This window comes from Sebastes umbrosus, chromosome 8 (genome assembly GCF_015220745.1).
Source record: "Sebastes umbrosus isolate fSebUmb1 chromosome 8, fSebUmb1.pri, whole genome shotgun sequence".
NCBI classification, from domain to species: domain Eukaryota; kingdom Metazoa; phylum Chordata; class Actinopteri; order Perciformes; family Sebastidae; genus Sebastes; species Sebastes umbrosus.
Window position 1 is genome coordinate 22,130,840 of NC_051276.1, and position 22,738 is coordinate 22,153,577.

At 39.7% G+C, this 22,738-nt stretch overlaps 1 protein-coding gene across 5 annotated transcripts in view; it reads right to left on the bottom strand.

Moving 5' to 3' along the window:
• The window catches only part of trpm6 (transient receptor potential cation channel, subfamily M, member 6), a 43,685-nt gene extending 22,562 nt beyond the window's left edge, over positions 1 to 21,123 (bottom strand). For 2 of the 5 annotated variants that reach the window (XM_037777331.1, XM_037777330.1), the window contains exons 1-40: positions 18,371 to 19,093; positions 18,155 to 18,234; positions 17,885 to 17,923; positions 16,981 to 17,170; positions 16,458 to 16,671; positions 15,909 to 16,033; positions 15,604 to 15,775; positions 15,323 to 15,497; positions 15,029 to 15,152; positions 14,868 to 14,940; positions 13,716 to 13,816; positions 13,447 to 13,581; positions 12,737 to 12,790; positions 11,229 to 11,363; positions 10,936 to 11,061; positions 10,386 to 10,657; positions 10,068 to 10,296; positions 8,925 to 9,077; positions 8,653 to 8,799; positions 8,331 to 8,459; positions 7,826 to 8,077; positions 7,558 to 7,732; positions 6,646 to 6,760; positions 6,338 to 6,534; positions 6,095 to 6,227; positions 5,572 to 6,010; positions 4,830 to 5,415; positions 4,437 to 4,534; positions 4,189 to 4,291; positions 3,844 to 3,890; positions 3,659 to 3,723; positions 3,534 to 3,559; positions 3,374 to 3,424; positions 3,160 to 3,225; positions 2,768 to 3,066; positions 2,494 to 2,576; positions 2,210 to 2,415; positions 2,055 to 2,106; positions 681 to 793; positions 24 to 84 (exon numbers count right to left, since the gene is read on the bottom strand). In XM_037777331.1, coding sequence (XP_037633259.1) covers positions 24 to 84; positions 681 to 793; positions 2,055 to 2,106; positions 2,210 to 2,415; positions 2,494 to 2,576; positions 2,768 to 3,066; positions 3,160 to 3,225; positions 3,374 to 3,424; positions 3,534 to 3,559; positions 3,659 to 3,723; positions 3,844 to 3,890; positions 4,189 to 4,291; positions 4,437 to 4,534; positions 4,830 to 5,415; positions 5,572 to 6,010; positions 6,095 to 6,227; positions 6,338 to 6,534; positions 6,646 to 6,760; positions 7,558 to 7,732; positions 7,826 to 8,077; positions 8,331 to 8,459; positions 8,653 to 8,799; positions 8,925 to 9,077; positions 10,068 to 10,296; positions 10,386 to 10,657; positions 10,936 to 11,061; positions 11,229 to 11,363; positions 12,737 to 12,790; positions 13,447 to 13,581; positions 13,716 to 13,816; positions 14,868 to 14,940; positions 15,029 to 15,152; positions 15,323 to 15,497; positions 15,604 to 15,775; positions 15,909 to 16,033; positions 16,458 to 16,671; positions 16,981 to 17,170; positions 17,885 to 17,923; positions 18,155 to 18,234; positions 18,371 to 18,388 — 5,858 coding nt within the window. In that variant the 5' untranslated portion in view covers positions 18,389 to 19,093. Of the gene's footprint in view, positions 1 to 23; positions 85 to 680; positions 794 to 2,054; positions 2,107 to 2,209; positions 2,416 to 2,493; positions 2,577 to 2,767; positions 3,067 to 3,159; positions 3,226 to 3,373; positions 3,425 to 3,533; positions 3,560 to 3,658; positions 3,724 to 3,843; positions 3,891 to 4,188; positions 4,292 to 4,436; positions 4,535 to 4,829; positions 5,416 to 5,571; positions 6,011 to 6,094; positions 6,228 to 6,337; positions 6,535 to 6,645; positions 6,761 to 7,557; positions 7,733 to 7,825; positions 8,078 to 8,330; positions 8,460 to 8,652; positions 8,800 to 8,924; positions 9,078 to 10,067; positions 10,297 to 10,385; positions 10,658 to 10,935; positions 11,062 to 11,228; positions 11,364 to 12,736; positions 12,791 to 13,446; positions 13,582 to 13,715; positions 13,817 to 14,867; positions 14,941 to 15,028; positions 15,153 to 15,322; positions 15,498 to 15,603; positions 15,776 to 15,908; positions 16,034 to 16,457; positions 16,672 to 16,980; positions 17,171 to 17,884; positions 17,924 to 18,154; positions 18,235 to 18,370; positions 19,094 to 20,619 lie in introns of those variants that run through there. The other 3 variants (XM_037777334.1, XM_037777333.1, XM_037777332.1) reach the window with 2 other exon arrangements.
• Positions 21,124 to 22,738: the final 1,615 nt, after the last annotated feature.

A 22,738-nucleotide genomic window follows, 5' to 3' on the forward strand; every position in this document is an offset into this window, starting at 1 on the left:
ACCACAAGAAAGAGAATACTGACAGGCCTGGGAGGAAGTCCACGCATCCGGCATGAATAATTTGGTTTGATTTGTTGGAGAAATCTTGGAGAGGACACAAGGAGAGGAAGAGGAAACACAACGCACCTTTGAAATATCAAAACAACTGGTGTCGGAATGTTTGTGTGTTTGTTTGCCGGGCTTGTTTGTTTTTGAGCACAGTTTCTTTCCGAGCAGTTATCCTCTAGATGCCGGTATCGTGCCTACCCAGAGACGTTAATTAATAGCTAATCAAAGCTAATGTCTCAGCAGCACATCGCCAGCACAAAGACATGATTAATATGTAATCAAAGGCCGTGGAGCACAACGCACAAAGCAGGGCCCACCCCCATGCCTCAAACACTACTGTTGTTATAGGAATAAACGAACACTCGCGGCTTAATTAGCTGGCTGTTGGTGTGTGTTGTCTTCATTTGAAGTTGTCGGGGATTTATCTCAGAGCCAACGTTGGCCTCCTGAGTGACGACACAGAGGTGACACATGAATACATGACAACAAAAAAAAATCCTATGTATACGCTAAGGAGTGCAAATCACATATTGGTTTAGAAAAACACTGTATTCTTCACGCATTTTAACAGTGTTAACACACACTCTCTCTCTTACACATACACACACACAGCAATACTGAACATGTCTGACCTGCTAGTCCCAGTCTGCGGCAGCAGGCACCGCAAGAGTGTTTCTGCAGGAAACCGCTGATGCCGGCATCTCCCAGGTTATCTGGACCGAAAAGCATCTCACCCCTGCTACCACTGCAACAAGGTCAGAAAAAGGTTTTATATGTTTTACGTAAATGATATTAGGGCTGGGCAATATGGCTAAAATCTTCTATCTCAATATAGGTCATTTCATATCGCAATAACGATACATATCATGATATGGCATGTTTTCTGATACAGTGGAAACTGCTTATATTGATCACATCTGTCCGGGTCAAATTGATCACTATAAGTGGATGATTATTATAACCGAATCTTTGTTGTTGTGCATCATTTCTCATACAGATTACCATCTAATTGACATCTGTATATTTATTACATGAATACAAAGTAATGAAACAGACAGCTGTGCTGTTAACTGTCTCACTGCCAATTCTTCTGCCTTTTCCCTCACCGAGGGTGCAGCATTGCCGTTTTTTGGCCAGCTCTGCAGTGCAAATGGTGCATGCAGAACGGCAGCCCTTTGCTGAGGCTCCTCATTCTTTCCCCCGGTAGCAGCATGGAGGGAGACGGGTGCCGGTCTGCATATGTGCCGCAGAGCCGGTTGAAGATCGGCAAAGTTTCACTTTGGGGGCATTACATGACCAGACCACTTGACGAGGGGGCTTTCCCTGTCCACATTCGTTTTTTATTCAGAGAGGACTGTCCCGTCATGACATCAATGTGCACGCAGCATCAGCCTCAGGTATCCAGCCCGAAAACAGACGATCCGAGAGGCAAAGTACCAAGGAAGTAAAGTAAAAAACAAAACAAAAAATCTAACGTAGTTTTAACATGTTTTTTCATATGTTGTCATGTAAAGACCCAAAATTAACACTATAAGTGGACTACTTGATTATTTTAAGCAAATTATTTCAACAGTGTCCGCTTATTATTCCATATAAGCAGTGGATCACTGTAACCTTGATCACTATAAGCAGTTTCCACTGAAATTCAATAAATAAATAGTCTACATGAAATAACCACACGGTAAAGCGTTTTTTCTATACTCCTGTGTAAATTAAATACTTGACAAATGAAAAGTACTGAGTATTTTCTCATTTTAAGATTATGAGTGCAAAATGAACTCAACAGTTCTAAGTGATTTTATAGAGAAAAAAGAAATACATATAGGCCTGGCTTATATCGCGATAGAAACGATATAGAAAATATATACGATAGACGTTTTTATATAGTTTTGAAGATATATATATCGTCATATTGCCCAGCCATATTTGATTTCATTTCAAGTTCTACAATCAGAAGAGAAAGATGTGTGTCATTAATAACTTTGATATGTTGCTGTTTACTGTACCTTTGATCGTCGGCCATAATGACTGTTGGATCTGTCAGCTCCTCTCCTACTCCTGTCAAGAAAAGCGCACATAAATAAATAAAGACACAGATATAAATTCAACATGTGTGTAGATACACAGGCATGCCGCAAACACACACAGTCAAGGAATCTACCTTGTATATCGAGCACCACAAGCTCTCTGCACGAGAACTCGTATGTCCAGTGGGAGAACGCTAGCAGCATTTCCTCCAGTGAACAGCAGGGCGTGATCTCCTCTCCTGTGTTGTTGTTGTATTTCCTGAAGTCACCGGACATGTTCCTCTCAATAGTCAGCCACTGGCCATTTGAATGCCAGAGGACCAGAGCTACATCTAGAAACCTGATGGGGGTAAAACGACAATTAGTGCATGCACAGATACACACAGACGCACCAAACTGTACAAGAGAAAACACACACCTTGGTGAGTGGTGCATGTCATCAGGTATGACCTCGTTGAACTCTTGCATCATCTTCTGGGCTGCTTTCTGCTGCTGGATCTCCTTCAGGGATGTCAAACAGTTTGACCATGAAGTTAAAGCGATAGGAAGCTAAAGGTCCAGGAGGTTTAAAATTGTGAATGTAACTAAATAAGAGCAATTTGCAAATTGCCAATGGCATCAGCTGCTAGAAATGTCAACAACTATCCAGTGCTTCCCTGCCTATGTGCACTTTACTTTTTAGGTACACTTACCCTTAAACAAAGCTGCTGTGCCGTGCTACCATGGAAGTACCTCTGCCAGGCACGAACAACCTCCGGCCTAAAGGCTTTGACCACGTACACCAGACCAGGTCTGAGCACGTCCCGTTCTGCCCAGGTACACAGCACCCTGCAGCCCCGCCGGAGACCCCCGTCCAGAGAGCCCTCCTCACTGGAGAGGGGCTGCAGCATGGCAGACAGGCCTCGTGACGACCAGGAGGACACTGGGCCAGATTCAGGGTCAGCATCAGAGGGCACTTCCTCCAGAGAGTAGATGCTCACCTCTTCACCTCCTGCAGACAATGAGAAAAAAAACAGTAAATAAATTAAGCGAATGGAAGGAGATACCGTAAGAAACAAGAAATAAGACACCAAAAAATAGTGACCCAGAATGGAGACAGGAGTGAAGGGAATGGTGTGAGCCAGTCTCATCAGATTGTTTCTCTCCACCGCTGTTAAGACACAAACACAACACTTAATGCAAGTGTAATAGCTCAAAAAACAGATGCACAATAGATGAATCTAGGTGGAAAAAAGCTTTTGGAATCTAGTGCACCAAAATGTTCAATTAATTCAATATTCTGCACACTATCTCAATACCTGAATAGTGCGGATACAAATTGTCAGTGGACTGGAAGGAGGAGCTTTTTGCTGCAGAAAGCAAAAAAAAAAGGGAAATTAAAATACAAAAAGAGTAAATCTCACAATAATTAATAAATGAACTACATAAACATATTCTATAGTAACTGTTCAGAAATACCTTCAGGTGCAATCCCACTCTGTAAACTGCAACAAAGACATAAAGAAAAACATTTGATAATGACAATCATCAAGTATTCTAAAATTCATGGCTATTACGGCAGGCCAAAAGAGAAGCAGACTTACGAAGACCTGTGGCTCATGGATCTGGCCCAGCTGTTCCATGCTGAATGAGTGGGGCTATACACATCCTGAAGACCAGTGAAAAGATAATCAGACCAATCTCACTGACATATTATACACTCAACACCAATATTTCTAATGTTTCCACAATTACTACAGTATTTTGCCACAAGTTGTCACAGATTTACCTGATGGGGAAACACCTGCTTCTGCAACAAATCCATTGGCTCAAAATCTGAAAAAAAATATTGATATTTTCAATATTCAGATCTTTAAAACAAACCTTACTCTGTAAGTAACTTGTAAATTGCACATTTTATTAGCTCACTGTTCTTTTATTTATACGCTGTGTTGATTACATGATAACTTCAGAGAGACCTTCGTTTGATGAACCAACAGGCTCGTTATCATCCTCTCATCCTCCACCTTGTCATTCTTCTTATTGTGCCACCGTGCATTTAGACTCAATGGGATGACCTGTGCTTACAGTATCACTAATAACTAATATGTGCTTGATTTAAATAGGTCCTTACTGAGCTGATTTAGGCTGGTCGAAGCTGACCAACATGTAGGTTCTCCTCTCAATCTCCGCCACCTTCTCCAGCAGGCATCAGACAAATGGGACTGTGTGGTTGCCTGTTTTTCCACACGAGATAAAGAGTCAAAGAATATAAAACAAAACAATTAGCAGGGTTTAATGATCCATGCAATATTCAATGCATTACTGAGCCGTCATTGGAGAAATTTCATTTGTCATGAATAAATGCTCTGAACATCTTACAGTATCTGGACTGCTCTCTTGTATCTTCACTGTCTTCCTGTTATGGTTTTTGCCTCTGCTGTCTGAGACTTGAGTGAAGTCAGAGGACTTGGACCACTCTGCAGAAACAAAAACACAAATGATCTGTTGTGAAAGTGTGTGCATTATAACACAAAAGCAAAATCAATACACAAAAGTAGACATAAAGTAGTACATCCACATTTTTTTACATAACTAAATGGTTTGTTTTTCTATTATATGCAGGGACAGACATGGAGAATAGTCCATGTCTCTTTATAAATGGCCAGTTCAAGTACTTTGGCAAAAATGAGATAAAGATTGGCATTCACTGCATGCTTACATGAAGATTAATGAGCTAATTCTTTTGTCTTAAACTGTCCACTACAATGCTACCTCTGCTCCTGCTGCATCGTAGCGATGTGTCGTCCCTGAAACCCCTCCCATCAGACAAACTCTCTTTGTTCATTGGTTCGTTAAGAGAAGGAAATGATCCCCTCATTGGACTGAGAGGCGTCCCAGAGAAAGCCATATTCTCCACGCTGCACGACAGGGACCTGCAGTAGCCGTAGGGACGGTCTCTGGACAGATACGCCCACCTGGGAGATTTCACAGGTCTTTCCCATTGGCTGGAAGGTCTGGACCGAGAACTTGGTTGGCTATCATCATGAGAAAATGCAGGATTTACCAAACCCTCAGAGATGTCTCGAGGGTCGGACAGAAGGACAGCATCACTAGAGGTTCTGGACACTTCTGTATCAGACAGCTGTTTATGTATCCTTTCCTCCTCTTGCTCTCTCTCTTCTTCCACCTCCTCTTCTTCTCCCTCTTCCATGGAAGTTTCCTCTTGACTGGGATACAGGTACGGCTCACATGTCCAGAGTTTATGATGTGGTGAATCCATGCCTCTGGGAGAAAGAGGAGACCCACAGCGGGACTGCCCACAAGACTCACAGGGTGTCTGATCCCTGAACTGTGGATCCTAAGGAAAACAATATGTGTAAAAAAAACGGTAGAAGTCATTAACTATGTGGTAGTTTTATTGTTATAAAGCTGAGAAGACAGTGCTAGGTATTAAATCCTCATTTTCTTTCACTTCCTACAACAGCTTTTATTATGAAATGACAACAGTAAGTACCTCCTTTGCTCCGTCCTCTCCCTCCTCAGTGTGTCCTCGTCTTCCTCCCTGACTCCCCCAAGCTCCAACATGGCACTCCTGTGATGCCAGCCGACTCGCCACCAGAGTATAGCCCTTCAGCAAAGAAGGCGGGGTACTTTTGCACGACTTGGGTATCACTCGCCGCATATTAAGTGCATCGCAGTCTGCTCTGCTTCTGTGCGGGAGGGTCCAGCTGTGAGGGAGGATGTGCCGGGACGCTGTGATGGGTCGACATTGAGACAGGCGTGCCTCCTCCTGGTGCAGGCTGTCGGAAGCAGAGAGCAGAGTGAGGGTGTCGACGGCCAGCGCAGATAGGTCCTGGAGTCGACCCAGCTGACAGTCCAGCTCCGACAGGCTGTCCTGAATAAAGATGACCTTCTCCGAGACCTCCCCCATCATCATGTACATCTCCTCGACTCTAGTGGAACAAAATAAATTCAATATATCAATTCCACATCCTATACTCCTGGTTTATACAAATCAATTAGAATATCATTCCAACCTCTCAGCTGTGGCTCTGATCCTGTTAATTTGACTGCTGTGGAGATCATCACTCTTCTCGTGGAAGTAGGCCTCTACACATTTCTCCTCAAACTCATGGAGCTTCTTACGATCCTCGTGGCCCAGGTTGAGCTCTGGTAAAGACGACAGGAGAAGTGATTTTATAGATGGACAAGTGTGTAAGATGTGTATAAATAACTGCTGAATTAGTTTTATATCCACACACACACACAGCGGTACTCACTGAGTCCAGAGCCTCTCTCCTCCTGCTCAGCGTCACCAATACATCTCCTGTAGATGGTTCTCAAGCTTGAGGTCATGTGACTGAGGAGTATAAGGGGCGGAGGCAGCCATGGCCTCTCCTGATAGGTCATTATGTAGCGATAGCGGTTGTACTTCCACAGCTTATTGGACGACGATTCCATGTCAAAGTAGACGTTGCTGTAATTGAGAAGACAACATTCATTTAAATAAAAGTATTCTTTACTGGGGGTCTTGTACTGTAAAAAAAAAAAAAATTAGATTTTTTAAAAAAGATATAAACATGCTTACTTAAAAAATGCAATGAGGATGTTGACCATGATGATATACTGGAAGAACAGATAGACAGCCTGGAGGAACGCCGTAAGAAAGGATGCAGGAGGACATGGAACACCGTCGTCACAGGCTGTTAACACACCCAAACACACTCACAGACCTTACACTAGTGACAGTCAATACCATCATTAACAGTGGGAATACACTGTAAAACATCATGGGTCTTTTACATCCTTAACTAATTAACAAATAATGTTTGTTAAAGCTGGGGTAGGCAGTTTATTTTTTGGCGTCATTGGGCTAAAAATACAAAATAGTTTCAGCATATTGTACTTCATGTGGTACCCCAGGGTAGGCAGTTTTCTGGAAAAGGCAAATGAAACGTCAGAATTTGAAAATACAGCCCTGATAATGATCCCGATGCCGTTATGCGTATATCCCCAATATGAGAATTATCGCTCTGTTTACTTTGCAAACTTGTGGGCCTGTAAATTCCTTTGAGATGACGTACTGTGACTCGAGGCTCTATAGCTACAATATTGGCGAAGCCTTTCAGAAATGAAGAGACAATGTTTCTAATAGTTTAGTCTTCCGCTACCCGTTAACTACTTTACAGTCTATTGGCATCTTCAGTATACAGTATGTTGTACGTGTGCAGTATCTGGTTAGTTAAAGTTATCAGAGTCCTGAAACAATGAGGATAATCACCTCATTCACCTTTAGCCTGCAATTAATAACACACATTGTAATACAAAGGTGAATCAAGCAAGCATCACTGGAAATGAGGTGAGACTGACTGACTAATCTGAAAATTAAACACCTCCACTAAGAAAGTTAAGGCAACACCAAAGTCATAAGGGTTCGATTCTACTGCTTTAAATCAACAGTGGTTAATAAGTATCTAGTGTTTTCTATTGGACCACTCACGATCTATCTCCTTTGCGTAGACCTCTCCGTAGATCATCCAGTAGGGCTCGAAGACTACGTCTCGAGCTAGGCTCCAGGACGGCTCCTCGTCTGGTGACAGGATGGCCTTCCTGGACACCCCGAAGCTCAGCAGCACTATTGCCATCATCACCACTATGAAGAACATGTTTTTGGTCTGAGCAGACAGAGAGAGAGAGTGGAGAGAGGGGTGACTAAAAAAGAAACACATCTCTTCCTCTCCAACAAGTAGTGATCAGTCTCTACCCACCATCTTAGTGATCATGGTGAGGTAAGGGCCGGCATGCTGATTGACAGCCAGCAGATCCGTCACCCTGACGAACCAGAAGATGATGTCCAGACAGTAACTGATGCGTCCTGCCCTCCGGTAGGGATCAGCATGCCAACGCAGCGCCAATCCAGCCAGGAAGAGGAGGATGGCAATGAAATCTGATACGTTCCAGTACTCTGAGAACCAAATCTTCAGCTTCTGGCTCAGCTTCCTCGGCTCAGACATTAGTACCTAATTAAGAGGTATATACATATGAATATTCTTTTGTTATGTAGTATAAAGCTGTATTCCTCTATCAAACAAGATTATTAAGTATTGTATTGTGTACTAATTACTTTCATTCCGTCCTCAATATCACACTTTTTTAGTAATACCCCCTATAGAATATATAATGTATACCAATGCACTTAAATAGTTAAATATTTACAAAGGAGGGAAGAGAAATAAAGCAGAGAACATGTCTCTCTATTGGCTCTCCTCTCACCTCTCTGGTTTTCTCCACTGCAGTGGACAAGATGTAAGCTATGACCAGCCACTCCTGAACACTGGGTCGATCCCCCATCTTCACCAGCACGACGAAGGAGAATAACATCAGAAAGGCCAAGTACGACATCTAAAGTGGAAACAGAGACAGTTAAAAAAAAAAAATTGGCAGATTTAAAAAGAGAAAAATAAAAATATACATAAAATACCACACATGCTGCATCCAAGACAAACAAACAAAGTACTCTCAGAACATCCATGTAATGTGTTTTCAGAAAGAGAAATATTTTATCCACAAGTATAACAACATGCACACCACCTACTGTGTGAAACCAGAACTTGACAACAGGAGCTGTGTAGAATTCATAGACTCTTGTGATCCAGGACAGACACTGTACGGTGATAGAGGACACAGTGTCTGACACAGGACCAAAACATGTGTCATCGAATGACGTGCGTCGCTCTGCATCCTGAGTAGAGTAGAGTAGAGTAGAGTAGAATAGGATAGGAGAAGAGATAGTAAGATACTAAAGCTATTAGGATTCCGGTCCCAGTTTGAAAACATTGCTGGATAAGTGCACTACTGGCACTTTACCGTGTGATCAGTTCCCTCGTGGGCTGGTGCGGTCTTCACAGACTCAAGTCCAAACGGCATTGCCTCATGGGACTGTGGTACATGGCACATTTCAGCTTTGCTTTTAAACTCCAGTAGCAAGATGGCAGGGGGCAGAAGAAGGCTCAAAATGATCTGAAAGAAAGAGATAAGTGTGCATTGTATGCTTGTACAACGAGCCAGAAACATCTGGAAAACATACCTCAAGTATGAGCTCAGTGAAGCAATATTTTTTTTAATTTATATTGAATCTAATGACTCGTGGTAATGTGAGAGGGACACTAGGAGGGCTGTTATGGAGGATGGAACCTGCCAATATCAAAAATAAATTAATTACTCAATAAATAAATCAATCAATCATCAATTGGAGCAAAAATAATATAAAAAAAATAAATGTAGCAATTAATTACTTGATAAAATGTGACAAAATTATGTCTGTCGATCTATGCACTCTGACCCATGCTCTGACCCCATGACCCTCATTTGCATAATAATGAGGCAGAAATGCATAAAGAAATGTAAAAAGAAATGTAAAGAAATGTATAAACAAGAATACATAAATGAATAAGTTTGGGGAAATAAATAAGGGGTGAAATGCAAAAGGAAAATTTTGCAGGAATAAATAAATAAATGCATAAATACATAAATAAATATATATATTTAAAGTAAATATAAAATAAATACAAAATAAATAAATTAAACATAAATGCAAAAATAAATAAATACATTTAGAAATTAATAAAATTAAATACATAAGTAAATATAAGGGAAAATTAAACAGAAGAGTAAATAAATAAGGGAATTAATACAAAGACAAACATCAATTTGTCCCATTTTAACAATTAATTAATGGCTACATTTATTTTGAAAATTGATGATAATATTTATTTATCTATTTATTTAATTATTTATCGGGTCATTTATTTATGTATTTTTTATTTTGGCAGGTACCGTCCTCCATATGCTGGACCCACTTTAGATTTATGTTCAAGTTTTACTTTTTCTTTTTATAGCAATATAAATACATCATACACTTAGATTATGAGGCTTACAATCAGAGACTTTACAGGTGAAATAAATGTAACTGGTTTATCTGACAACTCTTGCAATGTTTACAATGTTTACCTTCAGATAGGAGTTTTTTCTCATGTTGAGCGAACCAGTCCAGAGATCTGTGAGGAGGGTCTGAGTGCAGGAGTGTGAGACGAATGGTCTATGACATGAAGAGACAGCCATCTGCAGACAGGTGAAATGGCTCCATGCCTCCATCTCTATAGTCAACAGCTTCATGGCCATCTGCTCGTTCTGACGAAACGCACAGTCTAATGCGTCCACCGCCAGCTGACCAAACTCACTGAGACACAGAGACAGGAGAGACACGGTCATCTGCATGTTTTCATAGAAACAATGGCATATAAAACAATACAATCAACACACACTCACAGTGAATATGTCTTGAATCGCTCTGAAATGTTGTCGTCCATACTGCTCTGCCGCACCTCAATGGCCATGGAGCGGTAAAGCTTACAGGCCACTGTGGCGCGTGCCAGCGCCTCCTCGCCGTGCTGCCACAGGAAGAGCGCCATCTGCTGACGCTGCTGAAGCACGGCCCACACGAACAGGTCGTTGAAGTTGAAGGTAACCAGCAGCGGAGCGTCACCAAGGCCATGGCTCGACGGGATCTCTCGACTGCTCCCAGGTGACACATCTTGCTCCTAGATGGTAAAGATAAAGGTATGGACAAAAGAATCGACAAAGGAATGGAGATAAAGAAGGAGAGATGCCATAAGGAAAATAGAAAAAGAGGTAAAAGGGCAAAAGGATGCAGGGTAACAAAACAGTTGATAATGTTAAAATAAAATGTCTGTTCAAGGCTATTTTAAAGATGTTAGGGCTGCCTTAGATATCCAAAAGATGCCTACAGCTATACATGACTAGAGAATTTCTCAAAATGCAAGGTATACAAACACATACTGAAAAGATCCCTACCAACCTTGGGTTTGTAGGGCTGAGCCGTTCTAAAGAAATACTGGTTCTGAAGAGTCTTGACCCTCGTAGGGTTTGGTATTAATCCCCGTCTCTGTCTAGAGAAGGAGGCGGAACTGTCCCGTCTACCCTCCTATACACACCGAAACAACAACATGGAGAGTGCATTATTAGTAAGAGAGATCAAGCATAATTATAATTAATAAACACAAGAAAAAAACCAAGTCCAAACTTTTTTCTAGGACATTTATTAAAACACAGTGCACCCAAAAAAAAAGAGTTGAAGCGATCAATGCTCACTTTGTCCTTCTGGCGGCTGTAGGCAGCTCTGAAGTGTTTCCGTGTGTAGGTGCTGCGGTACGCTCCTCCTATGAGGTACTCTATCACCAGGCCCATGTCAATGAGAGAGAGACGGTACCCTATGGGAAGAGAAGTCTCCACACACACACACACACAGATAGAGTAAATACACATACAATATAAATATAGCTATGGCTGTTACAATAAAAAGTATACCTACAGTATAGTGTACATAAATGCAACTCAATTAAATATCCAGTGTAAGAGCTAGTGTTAATTTTGTTAACAAAAACTATGACTACATTTGTTAGTCAACAACCATTTTTTTCTTTTTATGACTAAGACGAGACAATGACGATGTGGCACCTACGTCATTTACTTATTTGTGCCCGCAACTGAATTTTTTTATTTGGTTGAAGTGTTCTCTGGGCTTGCTTAAGCACAAACGTGAAGACATTTTCAAAAAATCGGTTGGCTGAAAAGTGAGTTTTTCTTATACTATATCTAGTCTTTGGGCACATGGGACAACTGTTTTTGCAATAGACTCCATTATATTTAAGGAAAAAAACAGTAGTCCCATGTGCCCAAAGACTAGCTATAGTATAAGAAAAACTCACTTCAAAACTCTGTCTGGTAGGGTGCAGCTGTGAGACCAATTGCAATCATACTGCAAAGAAAAACTGACCACCATTTGAAGTAATTCACGTTATAGATTTTAAGTTAGATAAGATAAGTTAGATAGGAAAATGTCTGTATCTCAGAAACTACAAGGAGCACAATCAAGTATTAGGTATCTATTTACTCATAACAAATTGAATATCAAAGATTTGCACACATATGCAGTGTAAAAAAATCTTATGGACAACATTTAATAAACGCAATGTTAGCGTTATTCCTAATTTTTTCAAAAGTCCTGACTTTGACTATTAATAAAAGTGTGATTTTTCATGTGATCTAAAAAAACGTTTTACTGTTAGCTGCTTGCCCAAAGTATGCCCGTACCAAATTTCAAGACTTTTAACCAATCAGAACAAATGTTGTCATTTTTCCTTATCATACCAAAATAAAGTCTACAATGTCCCTGTATCAACATGCATAATTGTTGACAAAAAAATGCTAAGCTAAAATGTAGTTTAAAAAATAAAAAAACAAATTTCTCTTTATTTTCATTGACAAAAAAGAGGAGACAAAATATCATAAGATATCATCATTTTTTTCACTGCAGCAGTTTTGTTTCCTGCGCTGTGTGCACCACACCATGCTTTTTTTTTTTAACTAAGATAAGACTAAAATGCTCAGACTTTTAGTCAACTAAAACTAATAAACAGGATGACTAAATATGATAAAAACTAAAAAGGACTATTGACACACGAAGACTAAGACTAAATAAAAGAAATAGCTGACAAAATCAACACATGTAAAACTCAATAATATCGGAGTAAAGTGTGTTGTCTGTAGTGTAATTTCATATTCATATGATTATAGGCGTTCTCATTCTCACTAATCACCTGTTTCGCATCTTCAACGAGGTGGTGCAGGAAACGGTCTGTCTGCCCCTGTGTCTGTGGGCAGAAACTTGTATTATTATTCAAAGAAAACCGAAAATACTAACTACCAAATCAGAACAAAAGAAAAGATTGATACTGGTTACTTTTTAACACAGTTGCATTTTGCATACACAGTAGCAGCCCTGAGATCCTTGGCTCGTTACTTAGGGGGACTTATTATCCCAGAGTTATGAATAAATAAACAGGCTTTGATACACACAAGATAAAGGCAGTGTGGAGAAAGCCAAGTGTGAGTGCATTGATGACAAAGAGTCTTGTGATCTCAAAAGCATCCGAAAACAAAAACAACTGGGAAAATACCCCGAATGCAATTGACCAGGAGCTGCAGAAATTATTAGTGCAAAACACTTACAGTGCATTATTGTGATTTCAATCAAAGCCACAGTTTTCGAATTTGTGCTTCAAGAGTCACAAACAAAAGAACTGAATTTCTTTTGTTTGTATGCTAAAGTGCGAGCCAAGGGTAAACAAAAGAGTAAATAGTACAGCAGGACAAACAAAAGTACCGTGGGGTGAAAGTATTTTCTAAAAAAAACTATTTTATATATTTGTTGTATTTCTATTCATGACCAATGAGATGAGTAAATAAAAAATTGTGAAGGAGATGGTCACAAACATTAGAAGTAGATACTTAAATATATTATAATAACCGTGTTATAGAGATCCTCGAGGCGATCCACAGTAAGGAAGCGGTTCATAGTCATGCCGTTGTCAATCAGCAGTTTGACAAAACTGACCCGGTCCATCACCAGAGCGTCCAGCATAGCCTGCTCCAAGGAACCCACCTACATACAGCATACAATTATCATGATTAGACAACAACGATGAAGATTTTTAGAATGAACAATATTCCTTGTATGCAATAATAGCATATAATTACACCACAGCTTGCTGTAGTGATTCACTGAGTCAGTCCCACCTGCCAATGCTGTCCATAGACCAGGACATCTTTCTGTGCAATGTCAGCCCTGTCCCAGGCTAAGGCCATGCTCAGCTGCTCTGCAGGACTGGCCTTGGTGCCTGTTCATCATACAGACCAAAAAACATACAAAACAACTTAAATCTCTGCGTTCCTAGACTATAACACACCTTTCTCACGGCTGACATTTTGACTTGTCATAGCAGGTAAAGCCCACATCTAACATTGATGATTGTTGCTCCATTCAAGCACACCTGTAAGTGAAGCCGGTTCTAAGCATGGGCAAATGCTTACGGATGGAAGGACGGACACACGGAGCGCTATATACCTCCGACTACGTTGTCAAGGGGGTATAATAAGTATTCAATCCAATCATGAAAATGCCACACCGAAATAATATGTTTTACTAATAGGGGTGAGAATCTTTCAGTATCTCAAGATTCAATTTTGATTTTGATTTTGATTCTTGGGGTCACGATTCAATTCAAAAATTGATTCTCGATTTAAAACGATTCCAGATTCAAAATCTATTCTCAATTAAATACATAGGGTTGCTAATAAAGGTGGTGAGAAAAATTATGGCATGAAAGCAGAGTAAAGTGTGTACAAGATTATGGAGTTTTTATATTTGAAAAAGTTATATCAACTGATTGCAATAATGTAAACAGACAAAGGCAAAAGGTAACATTTATTCATGCTAAACTTGCACAAATAAACACTTTCTACTAAAACACTTTTAGTATTTCTCAATTCTCAGTGGCTTCACGAATAAAAAGTTCAAGTTATACAAAAAATAAAAATGGTGCCTGTTACATGAATAAATTTGGTAGGCTTGGGCTATAGCTGCCTTTTTATTTCTCAGAAATGTGCCCATTTCAAAAATAAATTGTCCACAAAATAACACTATAAAACTGGTATTTTGTATGATTTTTTTCAACAAATCATACGCATTATATCCATGACACCGTGTCCTAAGTAAGTCTTGCCGGTGAGTCAGCCTGCACAATAACAAGCCTGGAACTGGTAAACATACAAAGAATGCAGCGGTTGTTAATGCTATCAATTCTACATGTGGTTTTCCTGCTGTGACATGTCAAATTGTCTGCAGTGGAAAACGTCTATTGTCACAACCAAGAAGACAAATAGAAGTACCCTTGAGACTAGTTGTCAAAATGGCTGCATCGGGTGCCGTTTGGTCCTCTGACTCGGAGTCAAAGATGGTAATCTGTTGTTGAAAGACATATTGAAGTAGTGTGAGTAGTCCGTGTGTTGAATCACAACATGTACACGTTCCCAAATGGTGTTTTACTTACAGACTGTCTGTGATTCATACACTGCAGGAGGAGACTGTAGAGCTGAGAGGCTTCTGCTATATCTACTCCAAACACATTTCCAATCCTGACAAGGAAGTCCTCTTTAATGTCAGTATCCAACTGCCTAAGAATATGCAGCGAACGTGTAAGTAATCATTGTGACATGTCTGCTCATTAAACAGTTGCTACATATAGTACAGTATAAAGACACTATCAAACCAAATGTTCTTTTTACACAGTTAGGTAGATCCATTAGACCTACTGCTGTAGATTCAGTGAGGTAAGCATTCATACCTGTCAATAGCAGTCTGCTTGTGTAAGAAGGCGAGCAGGTCAGCAGCCCTACCCGATCCCTCGAACACAAACACTGGCACAGGGGGCACATTGCTGACATAGTCCAACACTGTGGACACAATGGCAGGACCTCCCTCCAGCACCACACACACCACAGGTACTCCTTGGTTCAGTCCTACAAAGAAGGGAGGAGAGGGGGCTATAACGTTAGTCACATCAAACCCCTGAGCTTTTCTCCCTTCCTGTATATGTATTACACAAAAACACACACACTGACTCACGGGGGTGTATCTTCTGTAGACGGATGTGTTTCTCCAGCTTCCCCCTGAGGCCTTGTTGGCAGCCATGTTTTCCCAGCGTTCCATCATCCACCAGCAGAAAGTGGGAGTGGAAACCATTAAGACGGGCCTGCTTGCTCAAAGGGTTCCCCAGTGGCTGGTAGGGCCTGAACACCTGAACCATGTTGAGTGGAAGTCAACCAGGAGTCAATCATGGCAAAACAATGCACTGGTATTATGTTCTAGGACTTATTCAGTATCAAACTGATGTTATCTCATTTAATAACACGCAAGGTTTTAGTACTCACATCTCTGCCTATAAGGTCCGTGTTGTTGTCAATGACTCCCCATGGTGTGATGCCGACTGTGTTTCTCTTCCTCAGGTTGTGGCCCCCAAATGTTTTCACTGCCTCGCCCACATACTTAGACACACCTAGAGAGTATGTAGAGAGCAGCTGAATGCACAGCAAATATACAATTCAACAGTATAAATAAAGAATTCAGCTCACTTAAGAGCGGCATCAAACACACCATTTTCAGGTTCCTCTTTGTGCAACTGCAAACAAAGGTTAGACCCAGGGACACTGAGAATGAATGGACTGAAATCCTTACAAATGAACAGACCTACTTGAGTTCACACAGCCAAAAATGACCAGGAAAAATACTTTTACAGCAGCATGATTTACAGGAACGTACCTTCTGGTTCATATAGGCATGACAGAACATGGTGTTCTTTAACCATTTCACACCAGGACCAACACTGATTAATGTGCATATCAGACAAATTGATCCAAGATCCAGTGTTGTTCAAGAGTAATAAGGAAGAAGCAGATCTCACAACAATTTACAACACCTACCTGTATTAATACCATCAGTGAGTATCCATGCCCCTGTGCTGAGAGCGGCAGTGATCAGCCCTTTGCTGAAGGCCTGCTCGACTTTAAGGGGTAGGGTGAAATTTTCAGAGCCCCCCTGGACAGTCAGTAGCAGCTTGGGTCTCTCCATCTGCCACTCCTTCAGCATCAGTTGGAGCAGCACCTCCGGCTTGGAGTCCACAGCCACACGGACGTACTGGACAGGAAACACATGGAACGTTTAGAGACTGAGAGGCTCCTTGTGCTTTTCCCAGACACTGCTAGTGTGACTGTTTTTGAGAAGTAGATACTATCTCAGATCATAGCAAGCCACCGCTTTTTGTTTATACAACAATCAAAAGCTGAATCCCTGTCTTATTCACTCCTGGACAAGCAGTTACCTTGATTTCTGGAGTAATCTCTTTTAGAAAATGGGAATAAAGTTAAACAACTTTGGTATGATAATCAAACAAACAACCAATTTATTCTTAAACACATTCACTGTACAGTTAGTCGAGTCACAGACCTTGGCCCGGCAGACACGTGTGGCAGTGTCCTGAAAGTCTATGGTCCCATAGGCATTGGTGGGACTGGCTTTGGTGTGGAGCTCTATGGACCAGTCCTCTTCCAGGTCCTGTCCTGGACCAGGATAGAGGGATATGGGGGGGAGGGACTCTTGCCAGGAGTGCTCCCCCATCAGGTGACCACAGCAACATCTGGCCAATGAAAGATTATTAAAGTAACTGAGCATAGCAGGTGGACAGAGACAGAAATTCAATTCAATAACCTGTGTCTTCACATCATTCCATTACATTTTATTTCACTTGTGAACTATCAAAAATAAGTATTTGCTTGTAAAGCACATTAAAATAACGGTAGGGCTGTTGGATAAAATTCACAGGCACCTTACAGGCCTCCACCTGGCCTATATAAGCCAGGCTGCTACAATTCCTCCCCCTTTCCTGTCTCTCTCTCTCTTCCTCTTCTCCACCCTTTGTCCTTGGGTCTATGTTTGATTGTGTTTATCATTTTACAGCCCAAAAATTTCCCCACACATCTCCCACTCATTCATTCATAAATCTACACTGATGATACCACTAACTTCCATGTTTATTTTCTTTATATAGGATCGCAAACAAAGTCAAATTCCTTGGTATTATTACTCTCCTTGTGCAAGTTTGTGACACATTAACCAACTCATTCATTTCTAAACATCCAATGGCATTAAGCAAGACGTGAGAAAAACAAAAAGAAAGCAAAAAGGGGAAATTATGAAATAAAAGGGTGTGGGGAAAAGTGACAACAATCCACACAGTAATCAAAACAAGAGCTTCGTTGGAATAGGGGGTGGGGCTTAGGAGGGGAATGTACAGTAGTGGGTTTGAGGATGGTTTAAAGACACACATGAACACGCAATTCATAGATTGTACCTGATCAAGTTTTGGCATACTTGACATACGGGAATACATCTGTAAGAAACAGGAAATAACACATTATCAAAGAATCCACACGGTCTCTATTCCTGGAAGAAAGGGCTGATTGCCAAATAGTTTTGCTCTCATGAAAAATGTTTCCAACCACTGCTGATTGGATCATACTATCTACTAACTAAACAAATCATCCTGTATTTCTTCTGAGAATCATAAAAACTTGTACTATATCTTTTGGAAGCTCATCAATGTTATCGGATTCCAGTTTACCTATGTAAGTCCCGAGATGAAGGGATAAACTTCACACACTCTCTCTTGAAGATGGTTTCCTCAATCCAAGACTTTCGTGACTGGAATAAGAAGAGAAAATATTTACTTACAGTACACAGATCCTGGAGCGGCTAAGCACTATCTTCTCAACTGAATTGTCAAACTCATCCCCCAGCAAGAAAACACACTATTCTTGAAAAAAATGTAAAGAGTGACCTTCTCAGTGAAGCTCATTGCAGTGCCGGCAGCAGCCTACATGTTGGACCCAAAGGGAACTGAACTGTAGGTCCCTCCCCTTCATAAAAAAACCTGAGCTGCACTCTTAAAAACACTGGCGGGATGTGAGATATAACGGTCAACCCCTCATTCAATTTCACAGCAGTCTTTTCTTCATGCTTCGCCTGGTCTTTCAAGGTCCGTCCTGCTCCTGTGGTCCAGTTTCCCAGACAAATTTAACAATGGCCTTACTGAGTGGAGAATTGTTGGGAGGAAACATACACAACATCCCCTTCCTGAGATTAGTACACATGGCTGAGCTGCTGTGGGTCAGACTGTGTAAACACTAAACAGGGTTCTGAAGTGTAGCCCACTGTGTTTTTTACAATAAATATTTTTCAGTTTATAGACAATAAAGCTCTCTATTTTAACATGTGCTGCAGTGACAATTTTAGAATGGCCACATAAGAAAACATAAATCTACTAAAGCACTACTTTAAAGGTCCCATATCGTGCTCATTTTCAAGTTCATACATGTATTTTGTGGATCTAATAGAACATGTTTACATGCTGTAATGTTAAAAAAAACAACTTTATTTTCCTCATACTGTCTGCCTGAATATGCCTGTATTTACCCTCCGTTTGAAACGCTCCGTTTTGGTGCATTTCAATGGTATTGCAACAGAATTTTGTTGCTAAGCAACAGCTTTGCAACAGGAAATAAACTGGGACATATTTAGAATGTTTACGTTTAAAACCGTGTAATGGTCTAAATATTGTATATTTGTGACATCACAAATGGACAGATATCCTAACGACTTGTTTCAAGTGCACAATTTCTGAATACGGGCTGTGTGTGTTTCTCCGTATATTGAGCGTTTTGATAGTTAAACAGTATTTATAAAGCACTTAAATCTGCTTTATAATATAAAAGACATGAAAAGCTCACTTTTTACAATATGGGACCTTTAAAGACCATCCTGTGCTCTATATGGGAATTTATACATAAATTCACATAGCTAGTTAGTAATGCAGATGTATATGGCCATCTGGTGGGTGTTGTTATTCCACAATTGAAGAGGTAGTTTTTCATGAGACATATTATTAGCATCTTTTACAAATATTTAGACAAAAATTGTATAGTATGTCTCAATTCCTATGACGATTTTCATTAGAAACATAATGTAACGTCTCTTAACTAACATGACAGCTTCACTGTCGTTTTTGTTGATGACACGCATTAACTTATATATATATGTATATATATACATATATATACATATATATATAAATAAAATAATAAATCAATATATATAAATAAATATATAAATAAATAAATATATATAAATAAATATATAAATAAATAGATATAGATATAGATATAAATAAATAAATATATATAAATATATATATATAAATAAATATATATATATATATAAATAAATATATATATATATATATAAATATATATATATATATAAATAAATATATATATATATAAATATATATATATATATATATAAATATAAATAAATATATAAATAAATAAATATATAAATATAAATAAATATATAAATATATATATATATAAATATATATAAATATATATATACATAGATATATATATATATAAATATATATACATATAAATAAATATATATATATAAATATATATATACATAGATAGATATATAATTATATATCTATATATATATAAATTTATTTAGCATGACATCCAGTTTGTATGCAACACAAACACATTTGCTATAACACAGAAAATAGGTCAATTTCAAAACAATTCAGTGAGAAAATCCAGAGCAAATCACATCGACCTACAGTATAGTGCCACTTTCTCAAAGCCTTTAAAATGAACTTAAATCCCCCCAACTTATATTTAATGTAATGTAATGTTACAATCATTATCTGGTAATAACTGGTGAATCATCAGATAAAGAGTTGAATATCTAATATTTTAAGTTATAAGTGATATAGTGTGAATGTAAACAGTAAGCTGTAGAAACAATATGTTATGTTAAAGTGTAAACTGGAGGCGAATAATTAAATATAAAGCCCAGTTGAGTGGTTTTACTAACTCATTACTAGGCCACGTGTTTACTTTAGCTAACATTAGCTATTAGCGTTTAATAAATAGTTTTACAACTGTCATAAATAGCTGAGCTATTAGTATACATCCACTGGAAACATGTTGGACTCTTTACTTTATAAGTATTAGTTATAACATAACTTACCATGGCTGTAAACTGCAGTTAAAAAGGTGTAACTTGAGTTTTGAGTATGAGAGTCTACATGCATCTTTCTTGAGTCAAATCCTACCACTTCATTTATTATTATTCCCCTGGAGGACGGACTGCCCTTTTATCAGCCGCAGGTCCAAAGGGCAGAGAGCCAGGAGCCTTGAGGAGTCCATGACCTCCTCCTTCAAACACAACCAGGACTCTTTCACCTCCTCTTCCTCCTGAGCTGAGCATGTCAACACAAGATGCAGGAACTATCGAGTCCTCCTACAGCCTTCAGACAAGGAAATGTGGTTATTAGGTGTGGACTGGGTTGCTCAACACACTTTTTTAGTTTCATTTCATCTTTCCCTCGAAAAACCGCATGATTAATAATATTCCTTTTAAGTGTGATGGAAGCCTTAAAGGTCAAATATTATAAAAAATAAAAGTGAGATTTTCATGTTTCTTTTATTATAAAGCAGGCTTAAAGGGACTGTTTGTAAGAATCAGAAATGCTTGTTAACAGCGACACCTGTGGCCATTAATGGTACGTGTCCACAGGATTCATCCTTTCCACGCTCCCCATTCATTGTCTATGTAAGCAGTCGTGCATTGCATTCTGATAGCGTGGCGGAGTGATTCGAGAGACGGAGCGTCACGAGTCCCGCTCCTCATTTGCATAAAGTTGGGTTCTGGGCTACTTTATGCAAATCACGGGCATCCGACGCGACTCGCCGCCTCTTGAAACTCTCTTGAAACTTTTAAACTAACTGTTGTCGATCCAAAAAAAAGACAGATTCAGCAGCTGCATGGATTATTTCTCGCCTCAAATGTTTTCAGAAACACATTTCGGTGAACTATTTCCGTGAAATAAGAGAAGTTTCCAAACGAGCCTCCTTGTTGGTTCCAGTTTGAAAGCCGGGAGCAGCAGCCCACGGAGGGAAAGCATTCGTCCAATGAGGTGGGGAGAGCCTTGTTTCTAGTGACAGCCCACCAAGCGTCCAATGCTGGGAAGCGGCGCGTCCCCTCGCGATAAAAAACGCCCGTGGGCACGTACCATAAGTCAACGAAAGTCAGCGTCGATATAAAATTACATCCACAACACAATTAAGTGTGCAAAAAGTGAAGAAGTCTGAATACCTTCTGAAGCTACTGTAGTAAATAAATTGGCACCTACCTGAAAATAGCAGCGCTTGGAGGCCATTGAGCACATCTGATCAAAGGCTGGATCAAATCCGAGTGGAGGAAAACATTTTCATTTACAGAAAACAATCAATTGTACAGCAAAAAACATGACTGTAAATGAATAGTATTAAATTTGTAATTATTGTATATGGTCATGTGTGTATTATTTAAGACCATATTTATCTCTGTAACTTTAGATTTTGTAGCCTTTGAACATCTGACCTTCTGGTTTGTTCAGTTTTTCTGTTGATCAAATGGCACTCCCCAACAAATACATTTATTTCTTTTTTTTATTAAGCTAAATCATTTTAAAGTAAACAACAATAAAATCCCACAGGAGTATAGAAAACTGTTTTATTACCAATGAAAACAAGTAGCTGAGAAATAAAAGTGTTAATACAGCTTACACTGAAGACTTTAATAAAGTGTTTTGAAAAATGTATCCAACATCTACAACTCAGTCGTAAAATCTACAAACAACAACTTTGGAATGACTTACACAGAACACACTCTGAAAGATATTAAAGACTGATTATTATATGAACTGTTAAGTGCAGACCCAGCTTTTCATACCTAATTTCTTTAAAAGGTGCTCGATACGAGATTGGGAGCATTTCTATTGCCTCCGCACAGCTCTCAACATGGCGACGGCTGAGCCAGTGGCTAACAGCTAGCGCTGCTAACAGTGGAAACAATGACAACAGTGCTGACAGAGCTAACAGTGTTTACCTGAGGTGGTAACCGGAGGGTGGGTGCTACACTTCCGCAACGATGCCATCAGTCAGGACGGTGTTATAAGCTGTAAACGCCGTATTAGAGCAGTGCAGAGCGGCGGCCGTGAGCTAGCCAGTGGGGCACGCTCACATGCACTAAAAGGCACGCTTGGCCTGTCCAGCTATGTCAACAAAGCACGGAGAAACTCGGATTACAACACACACAGAGAGGA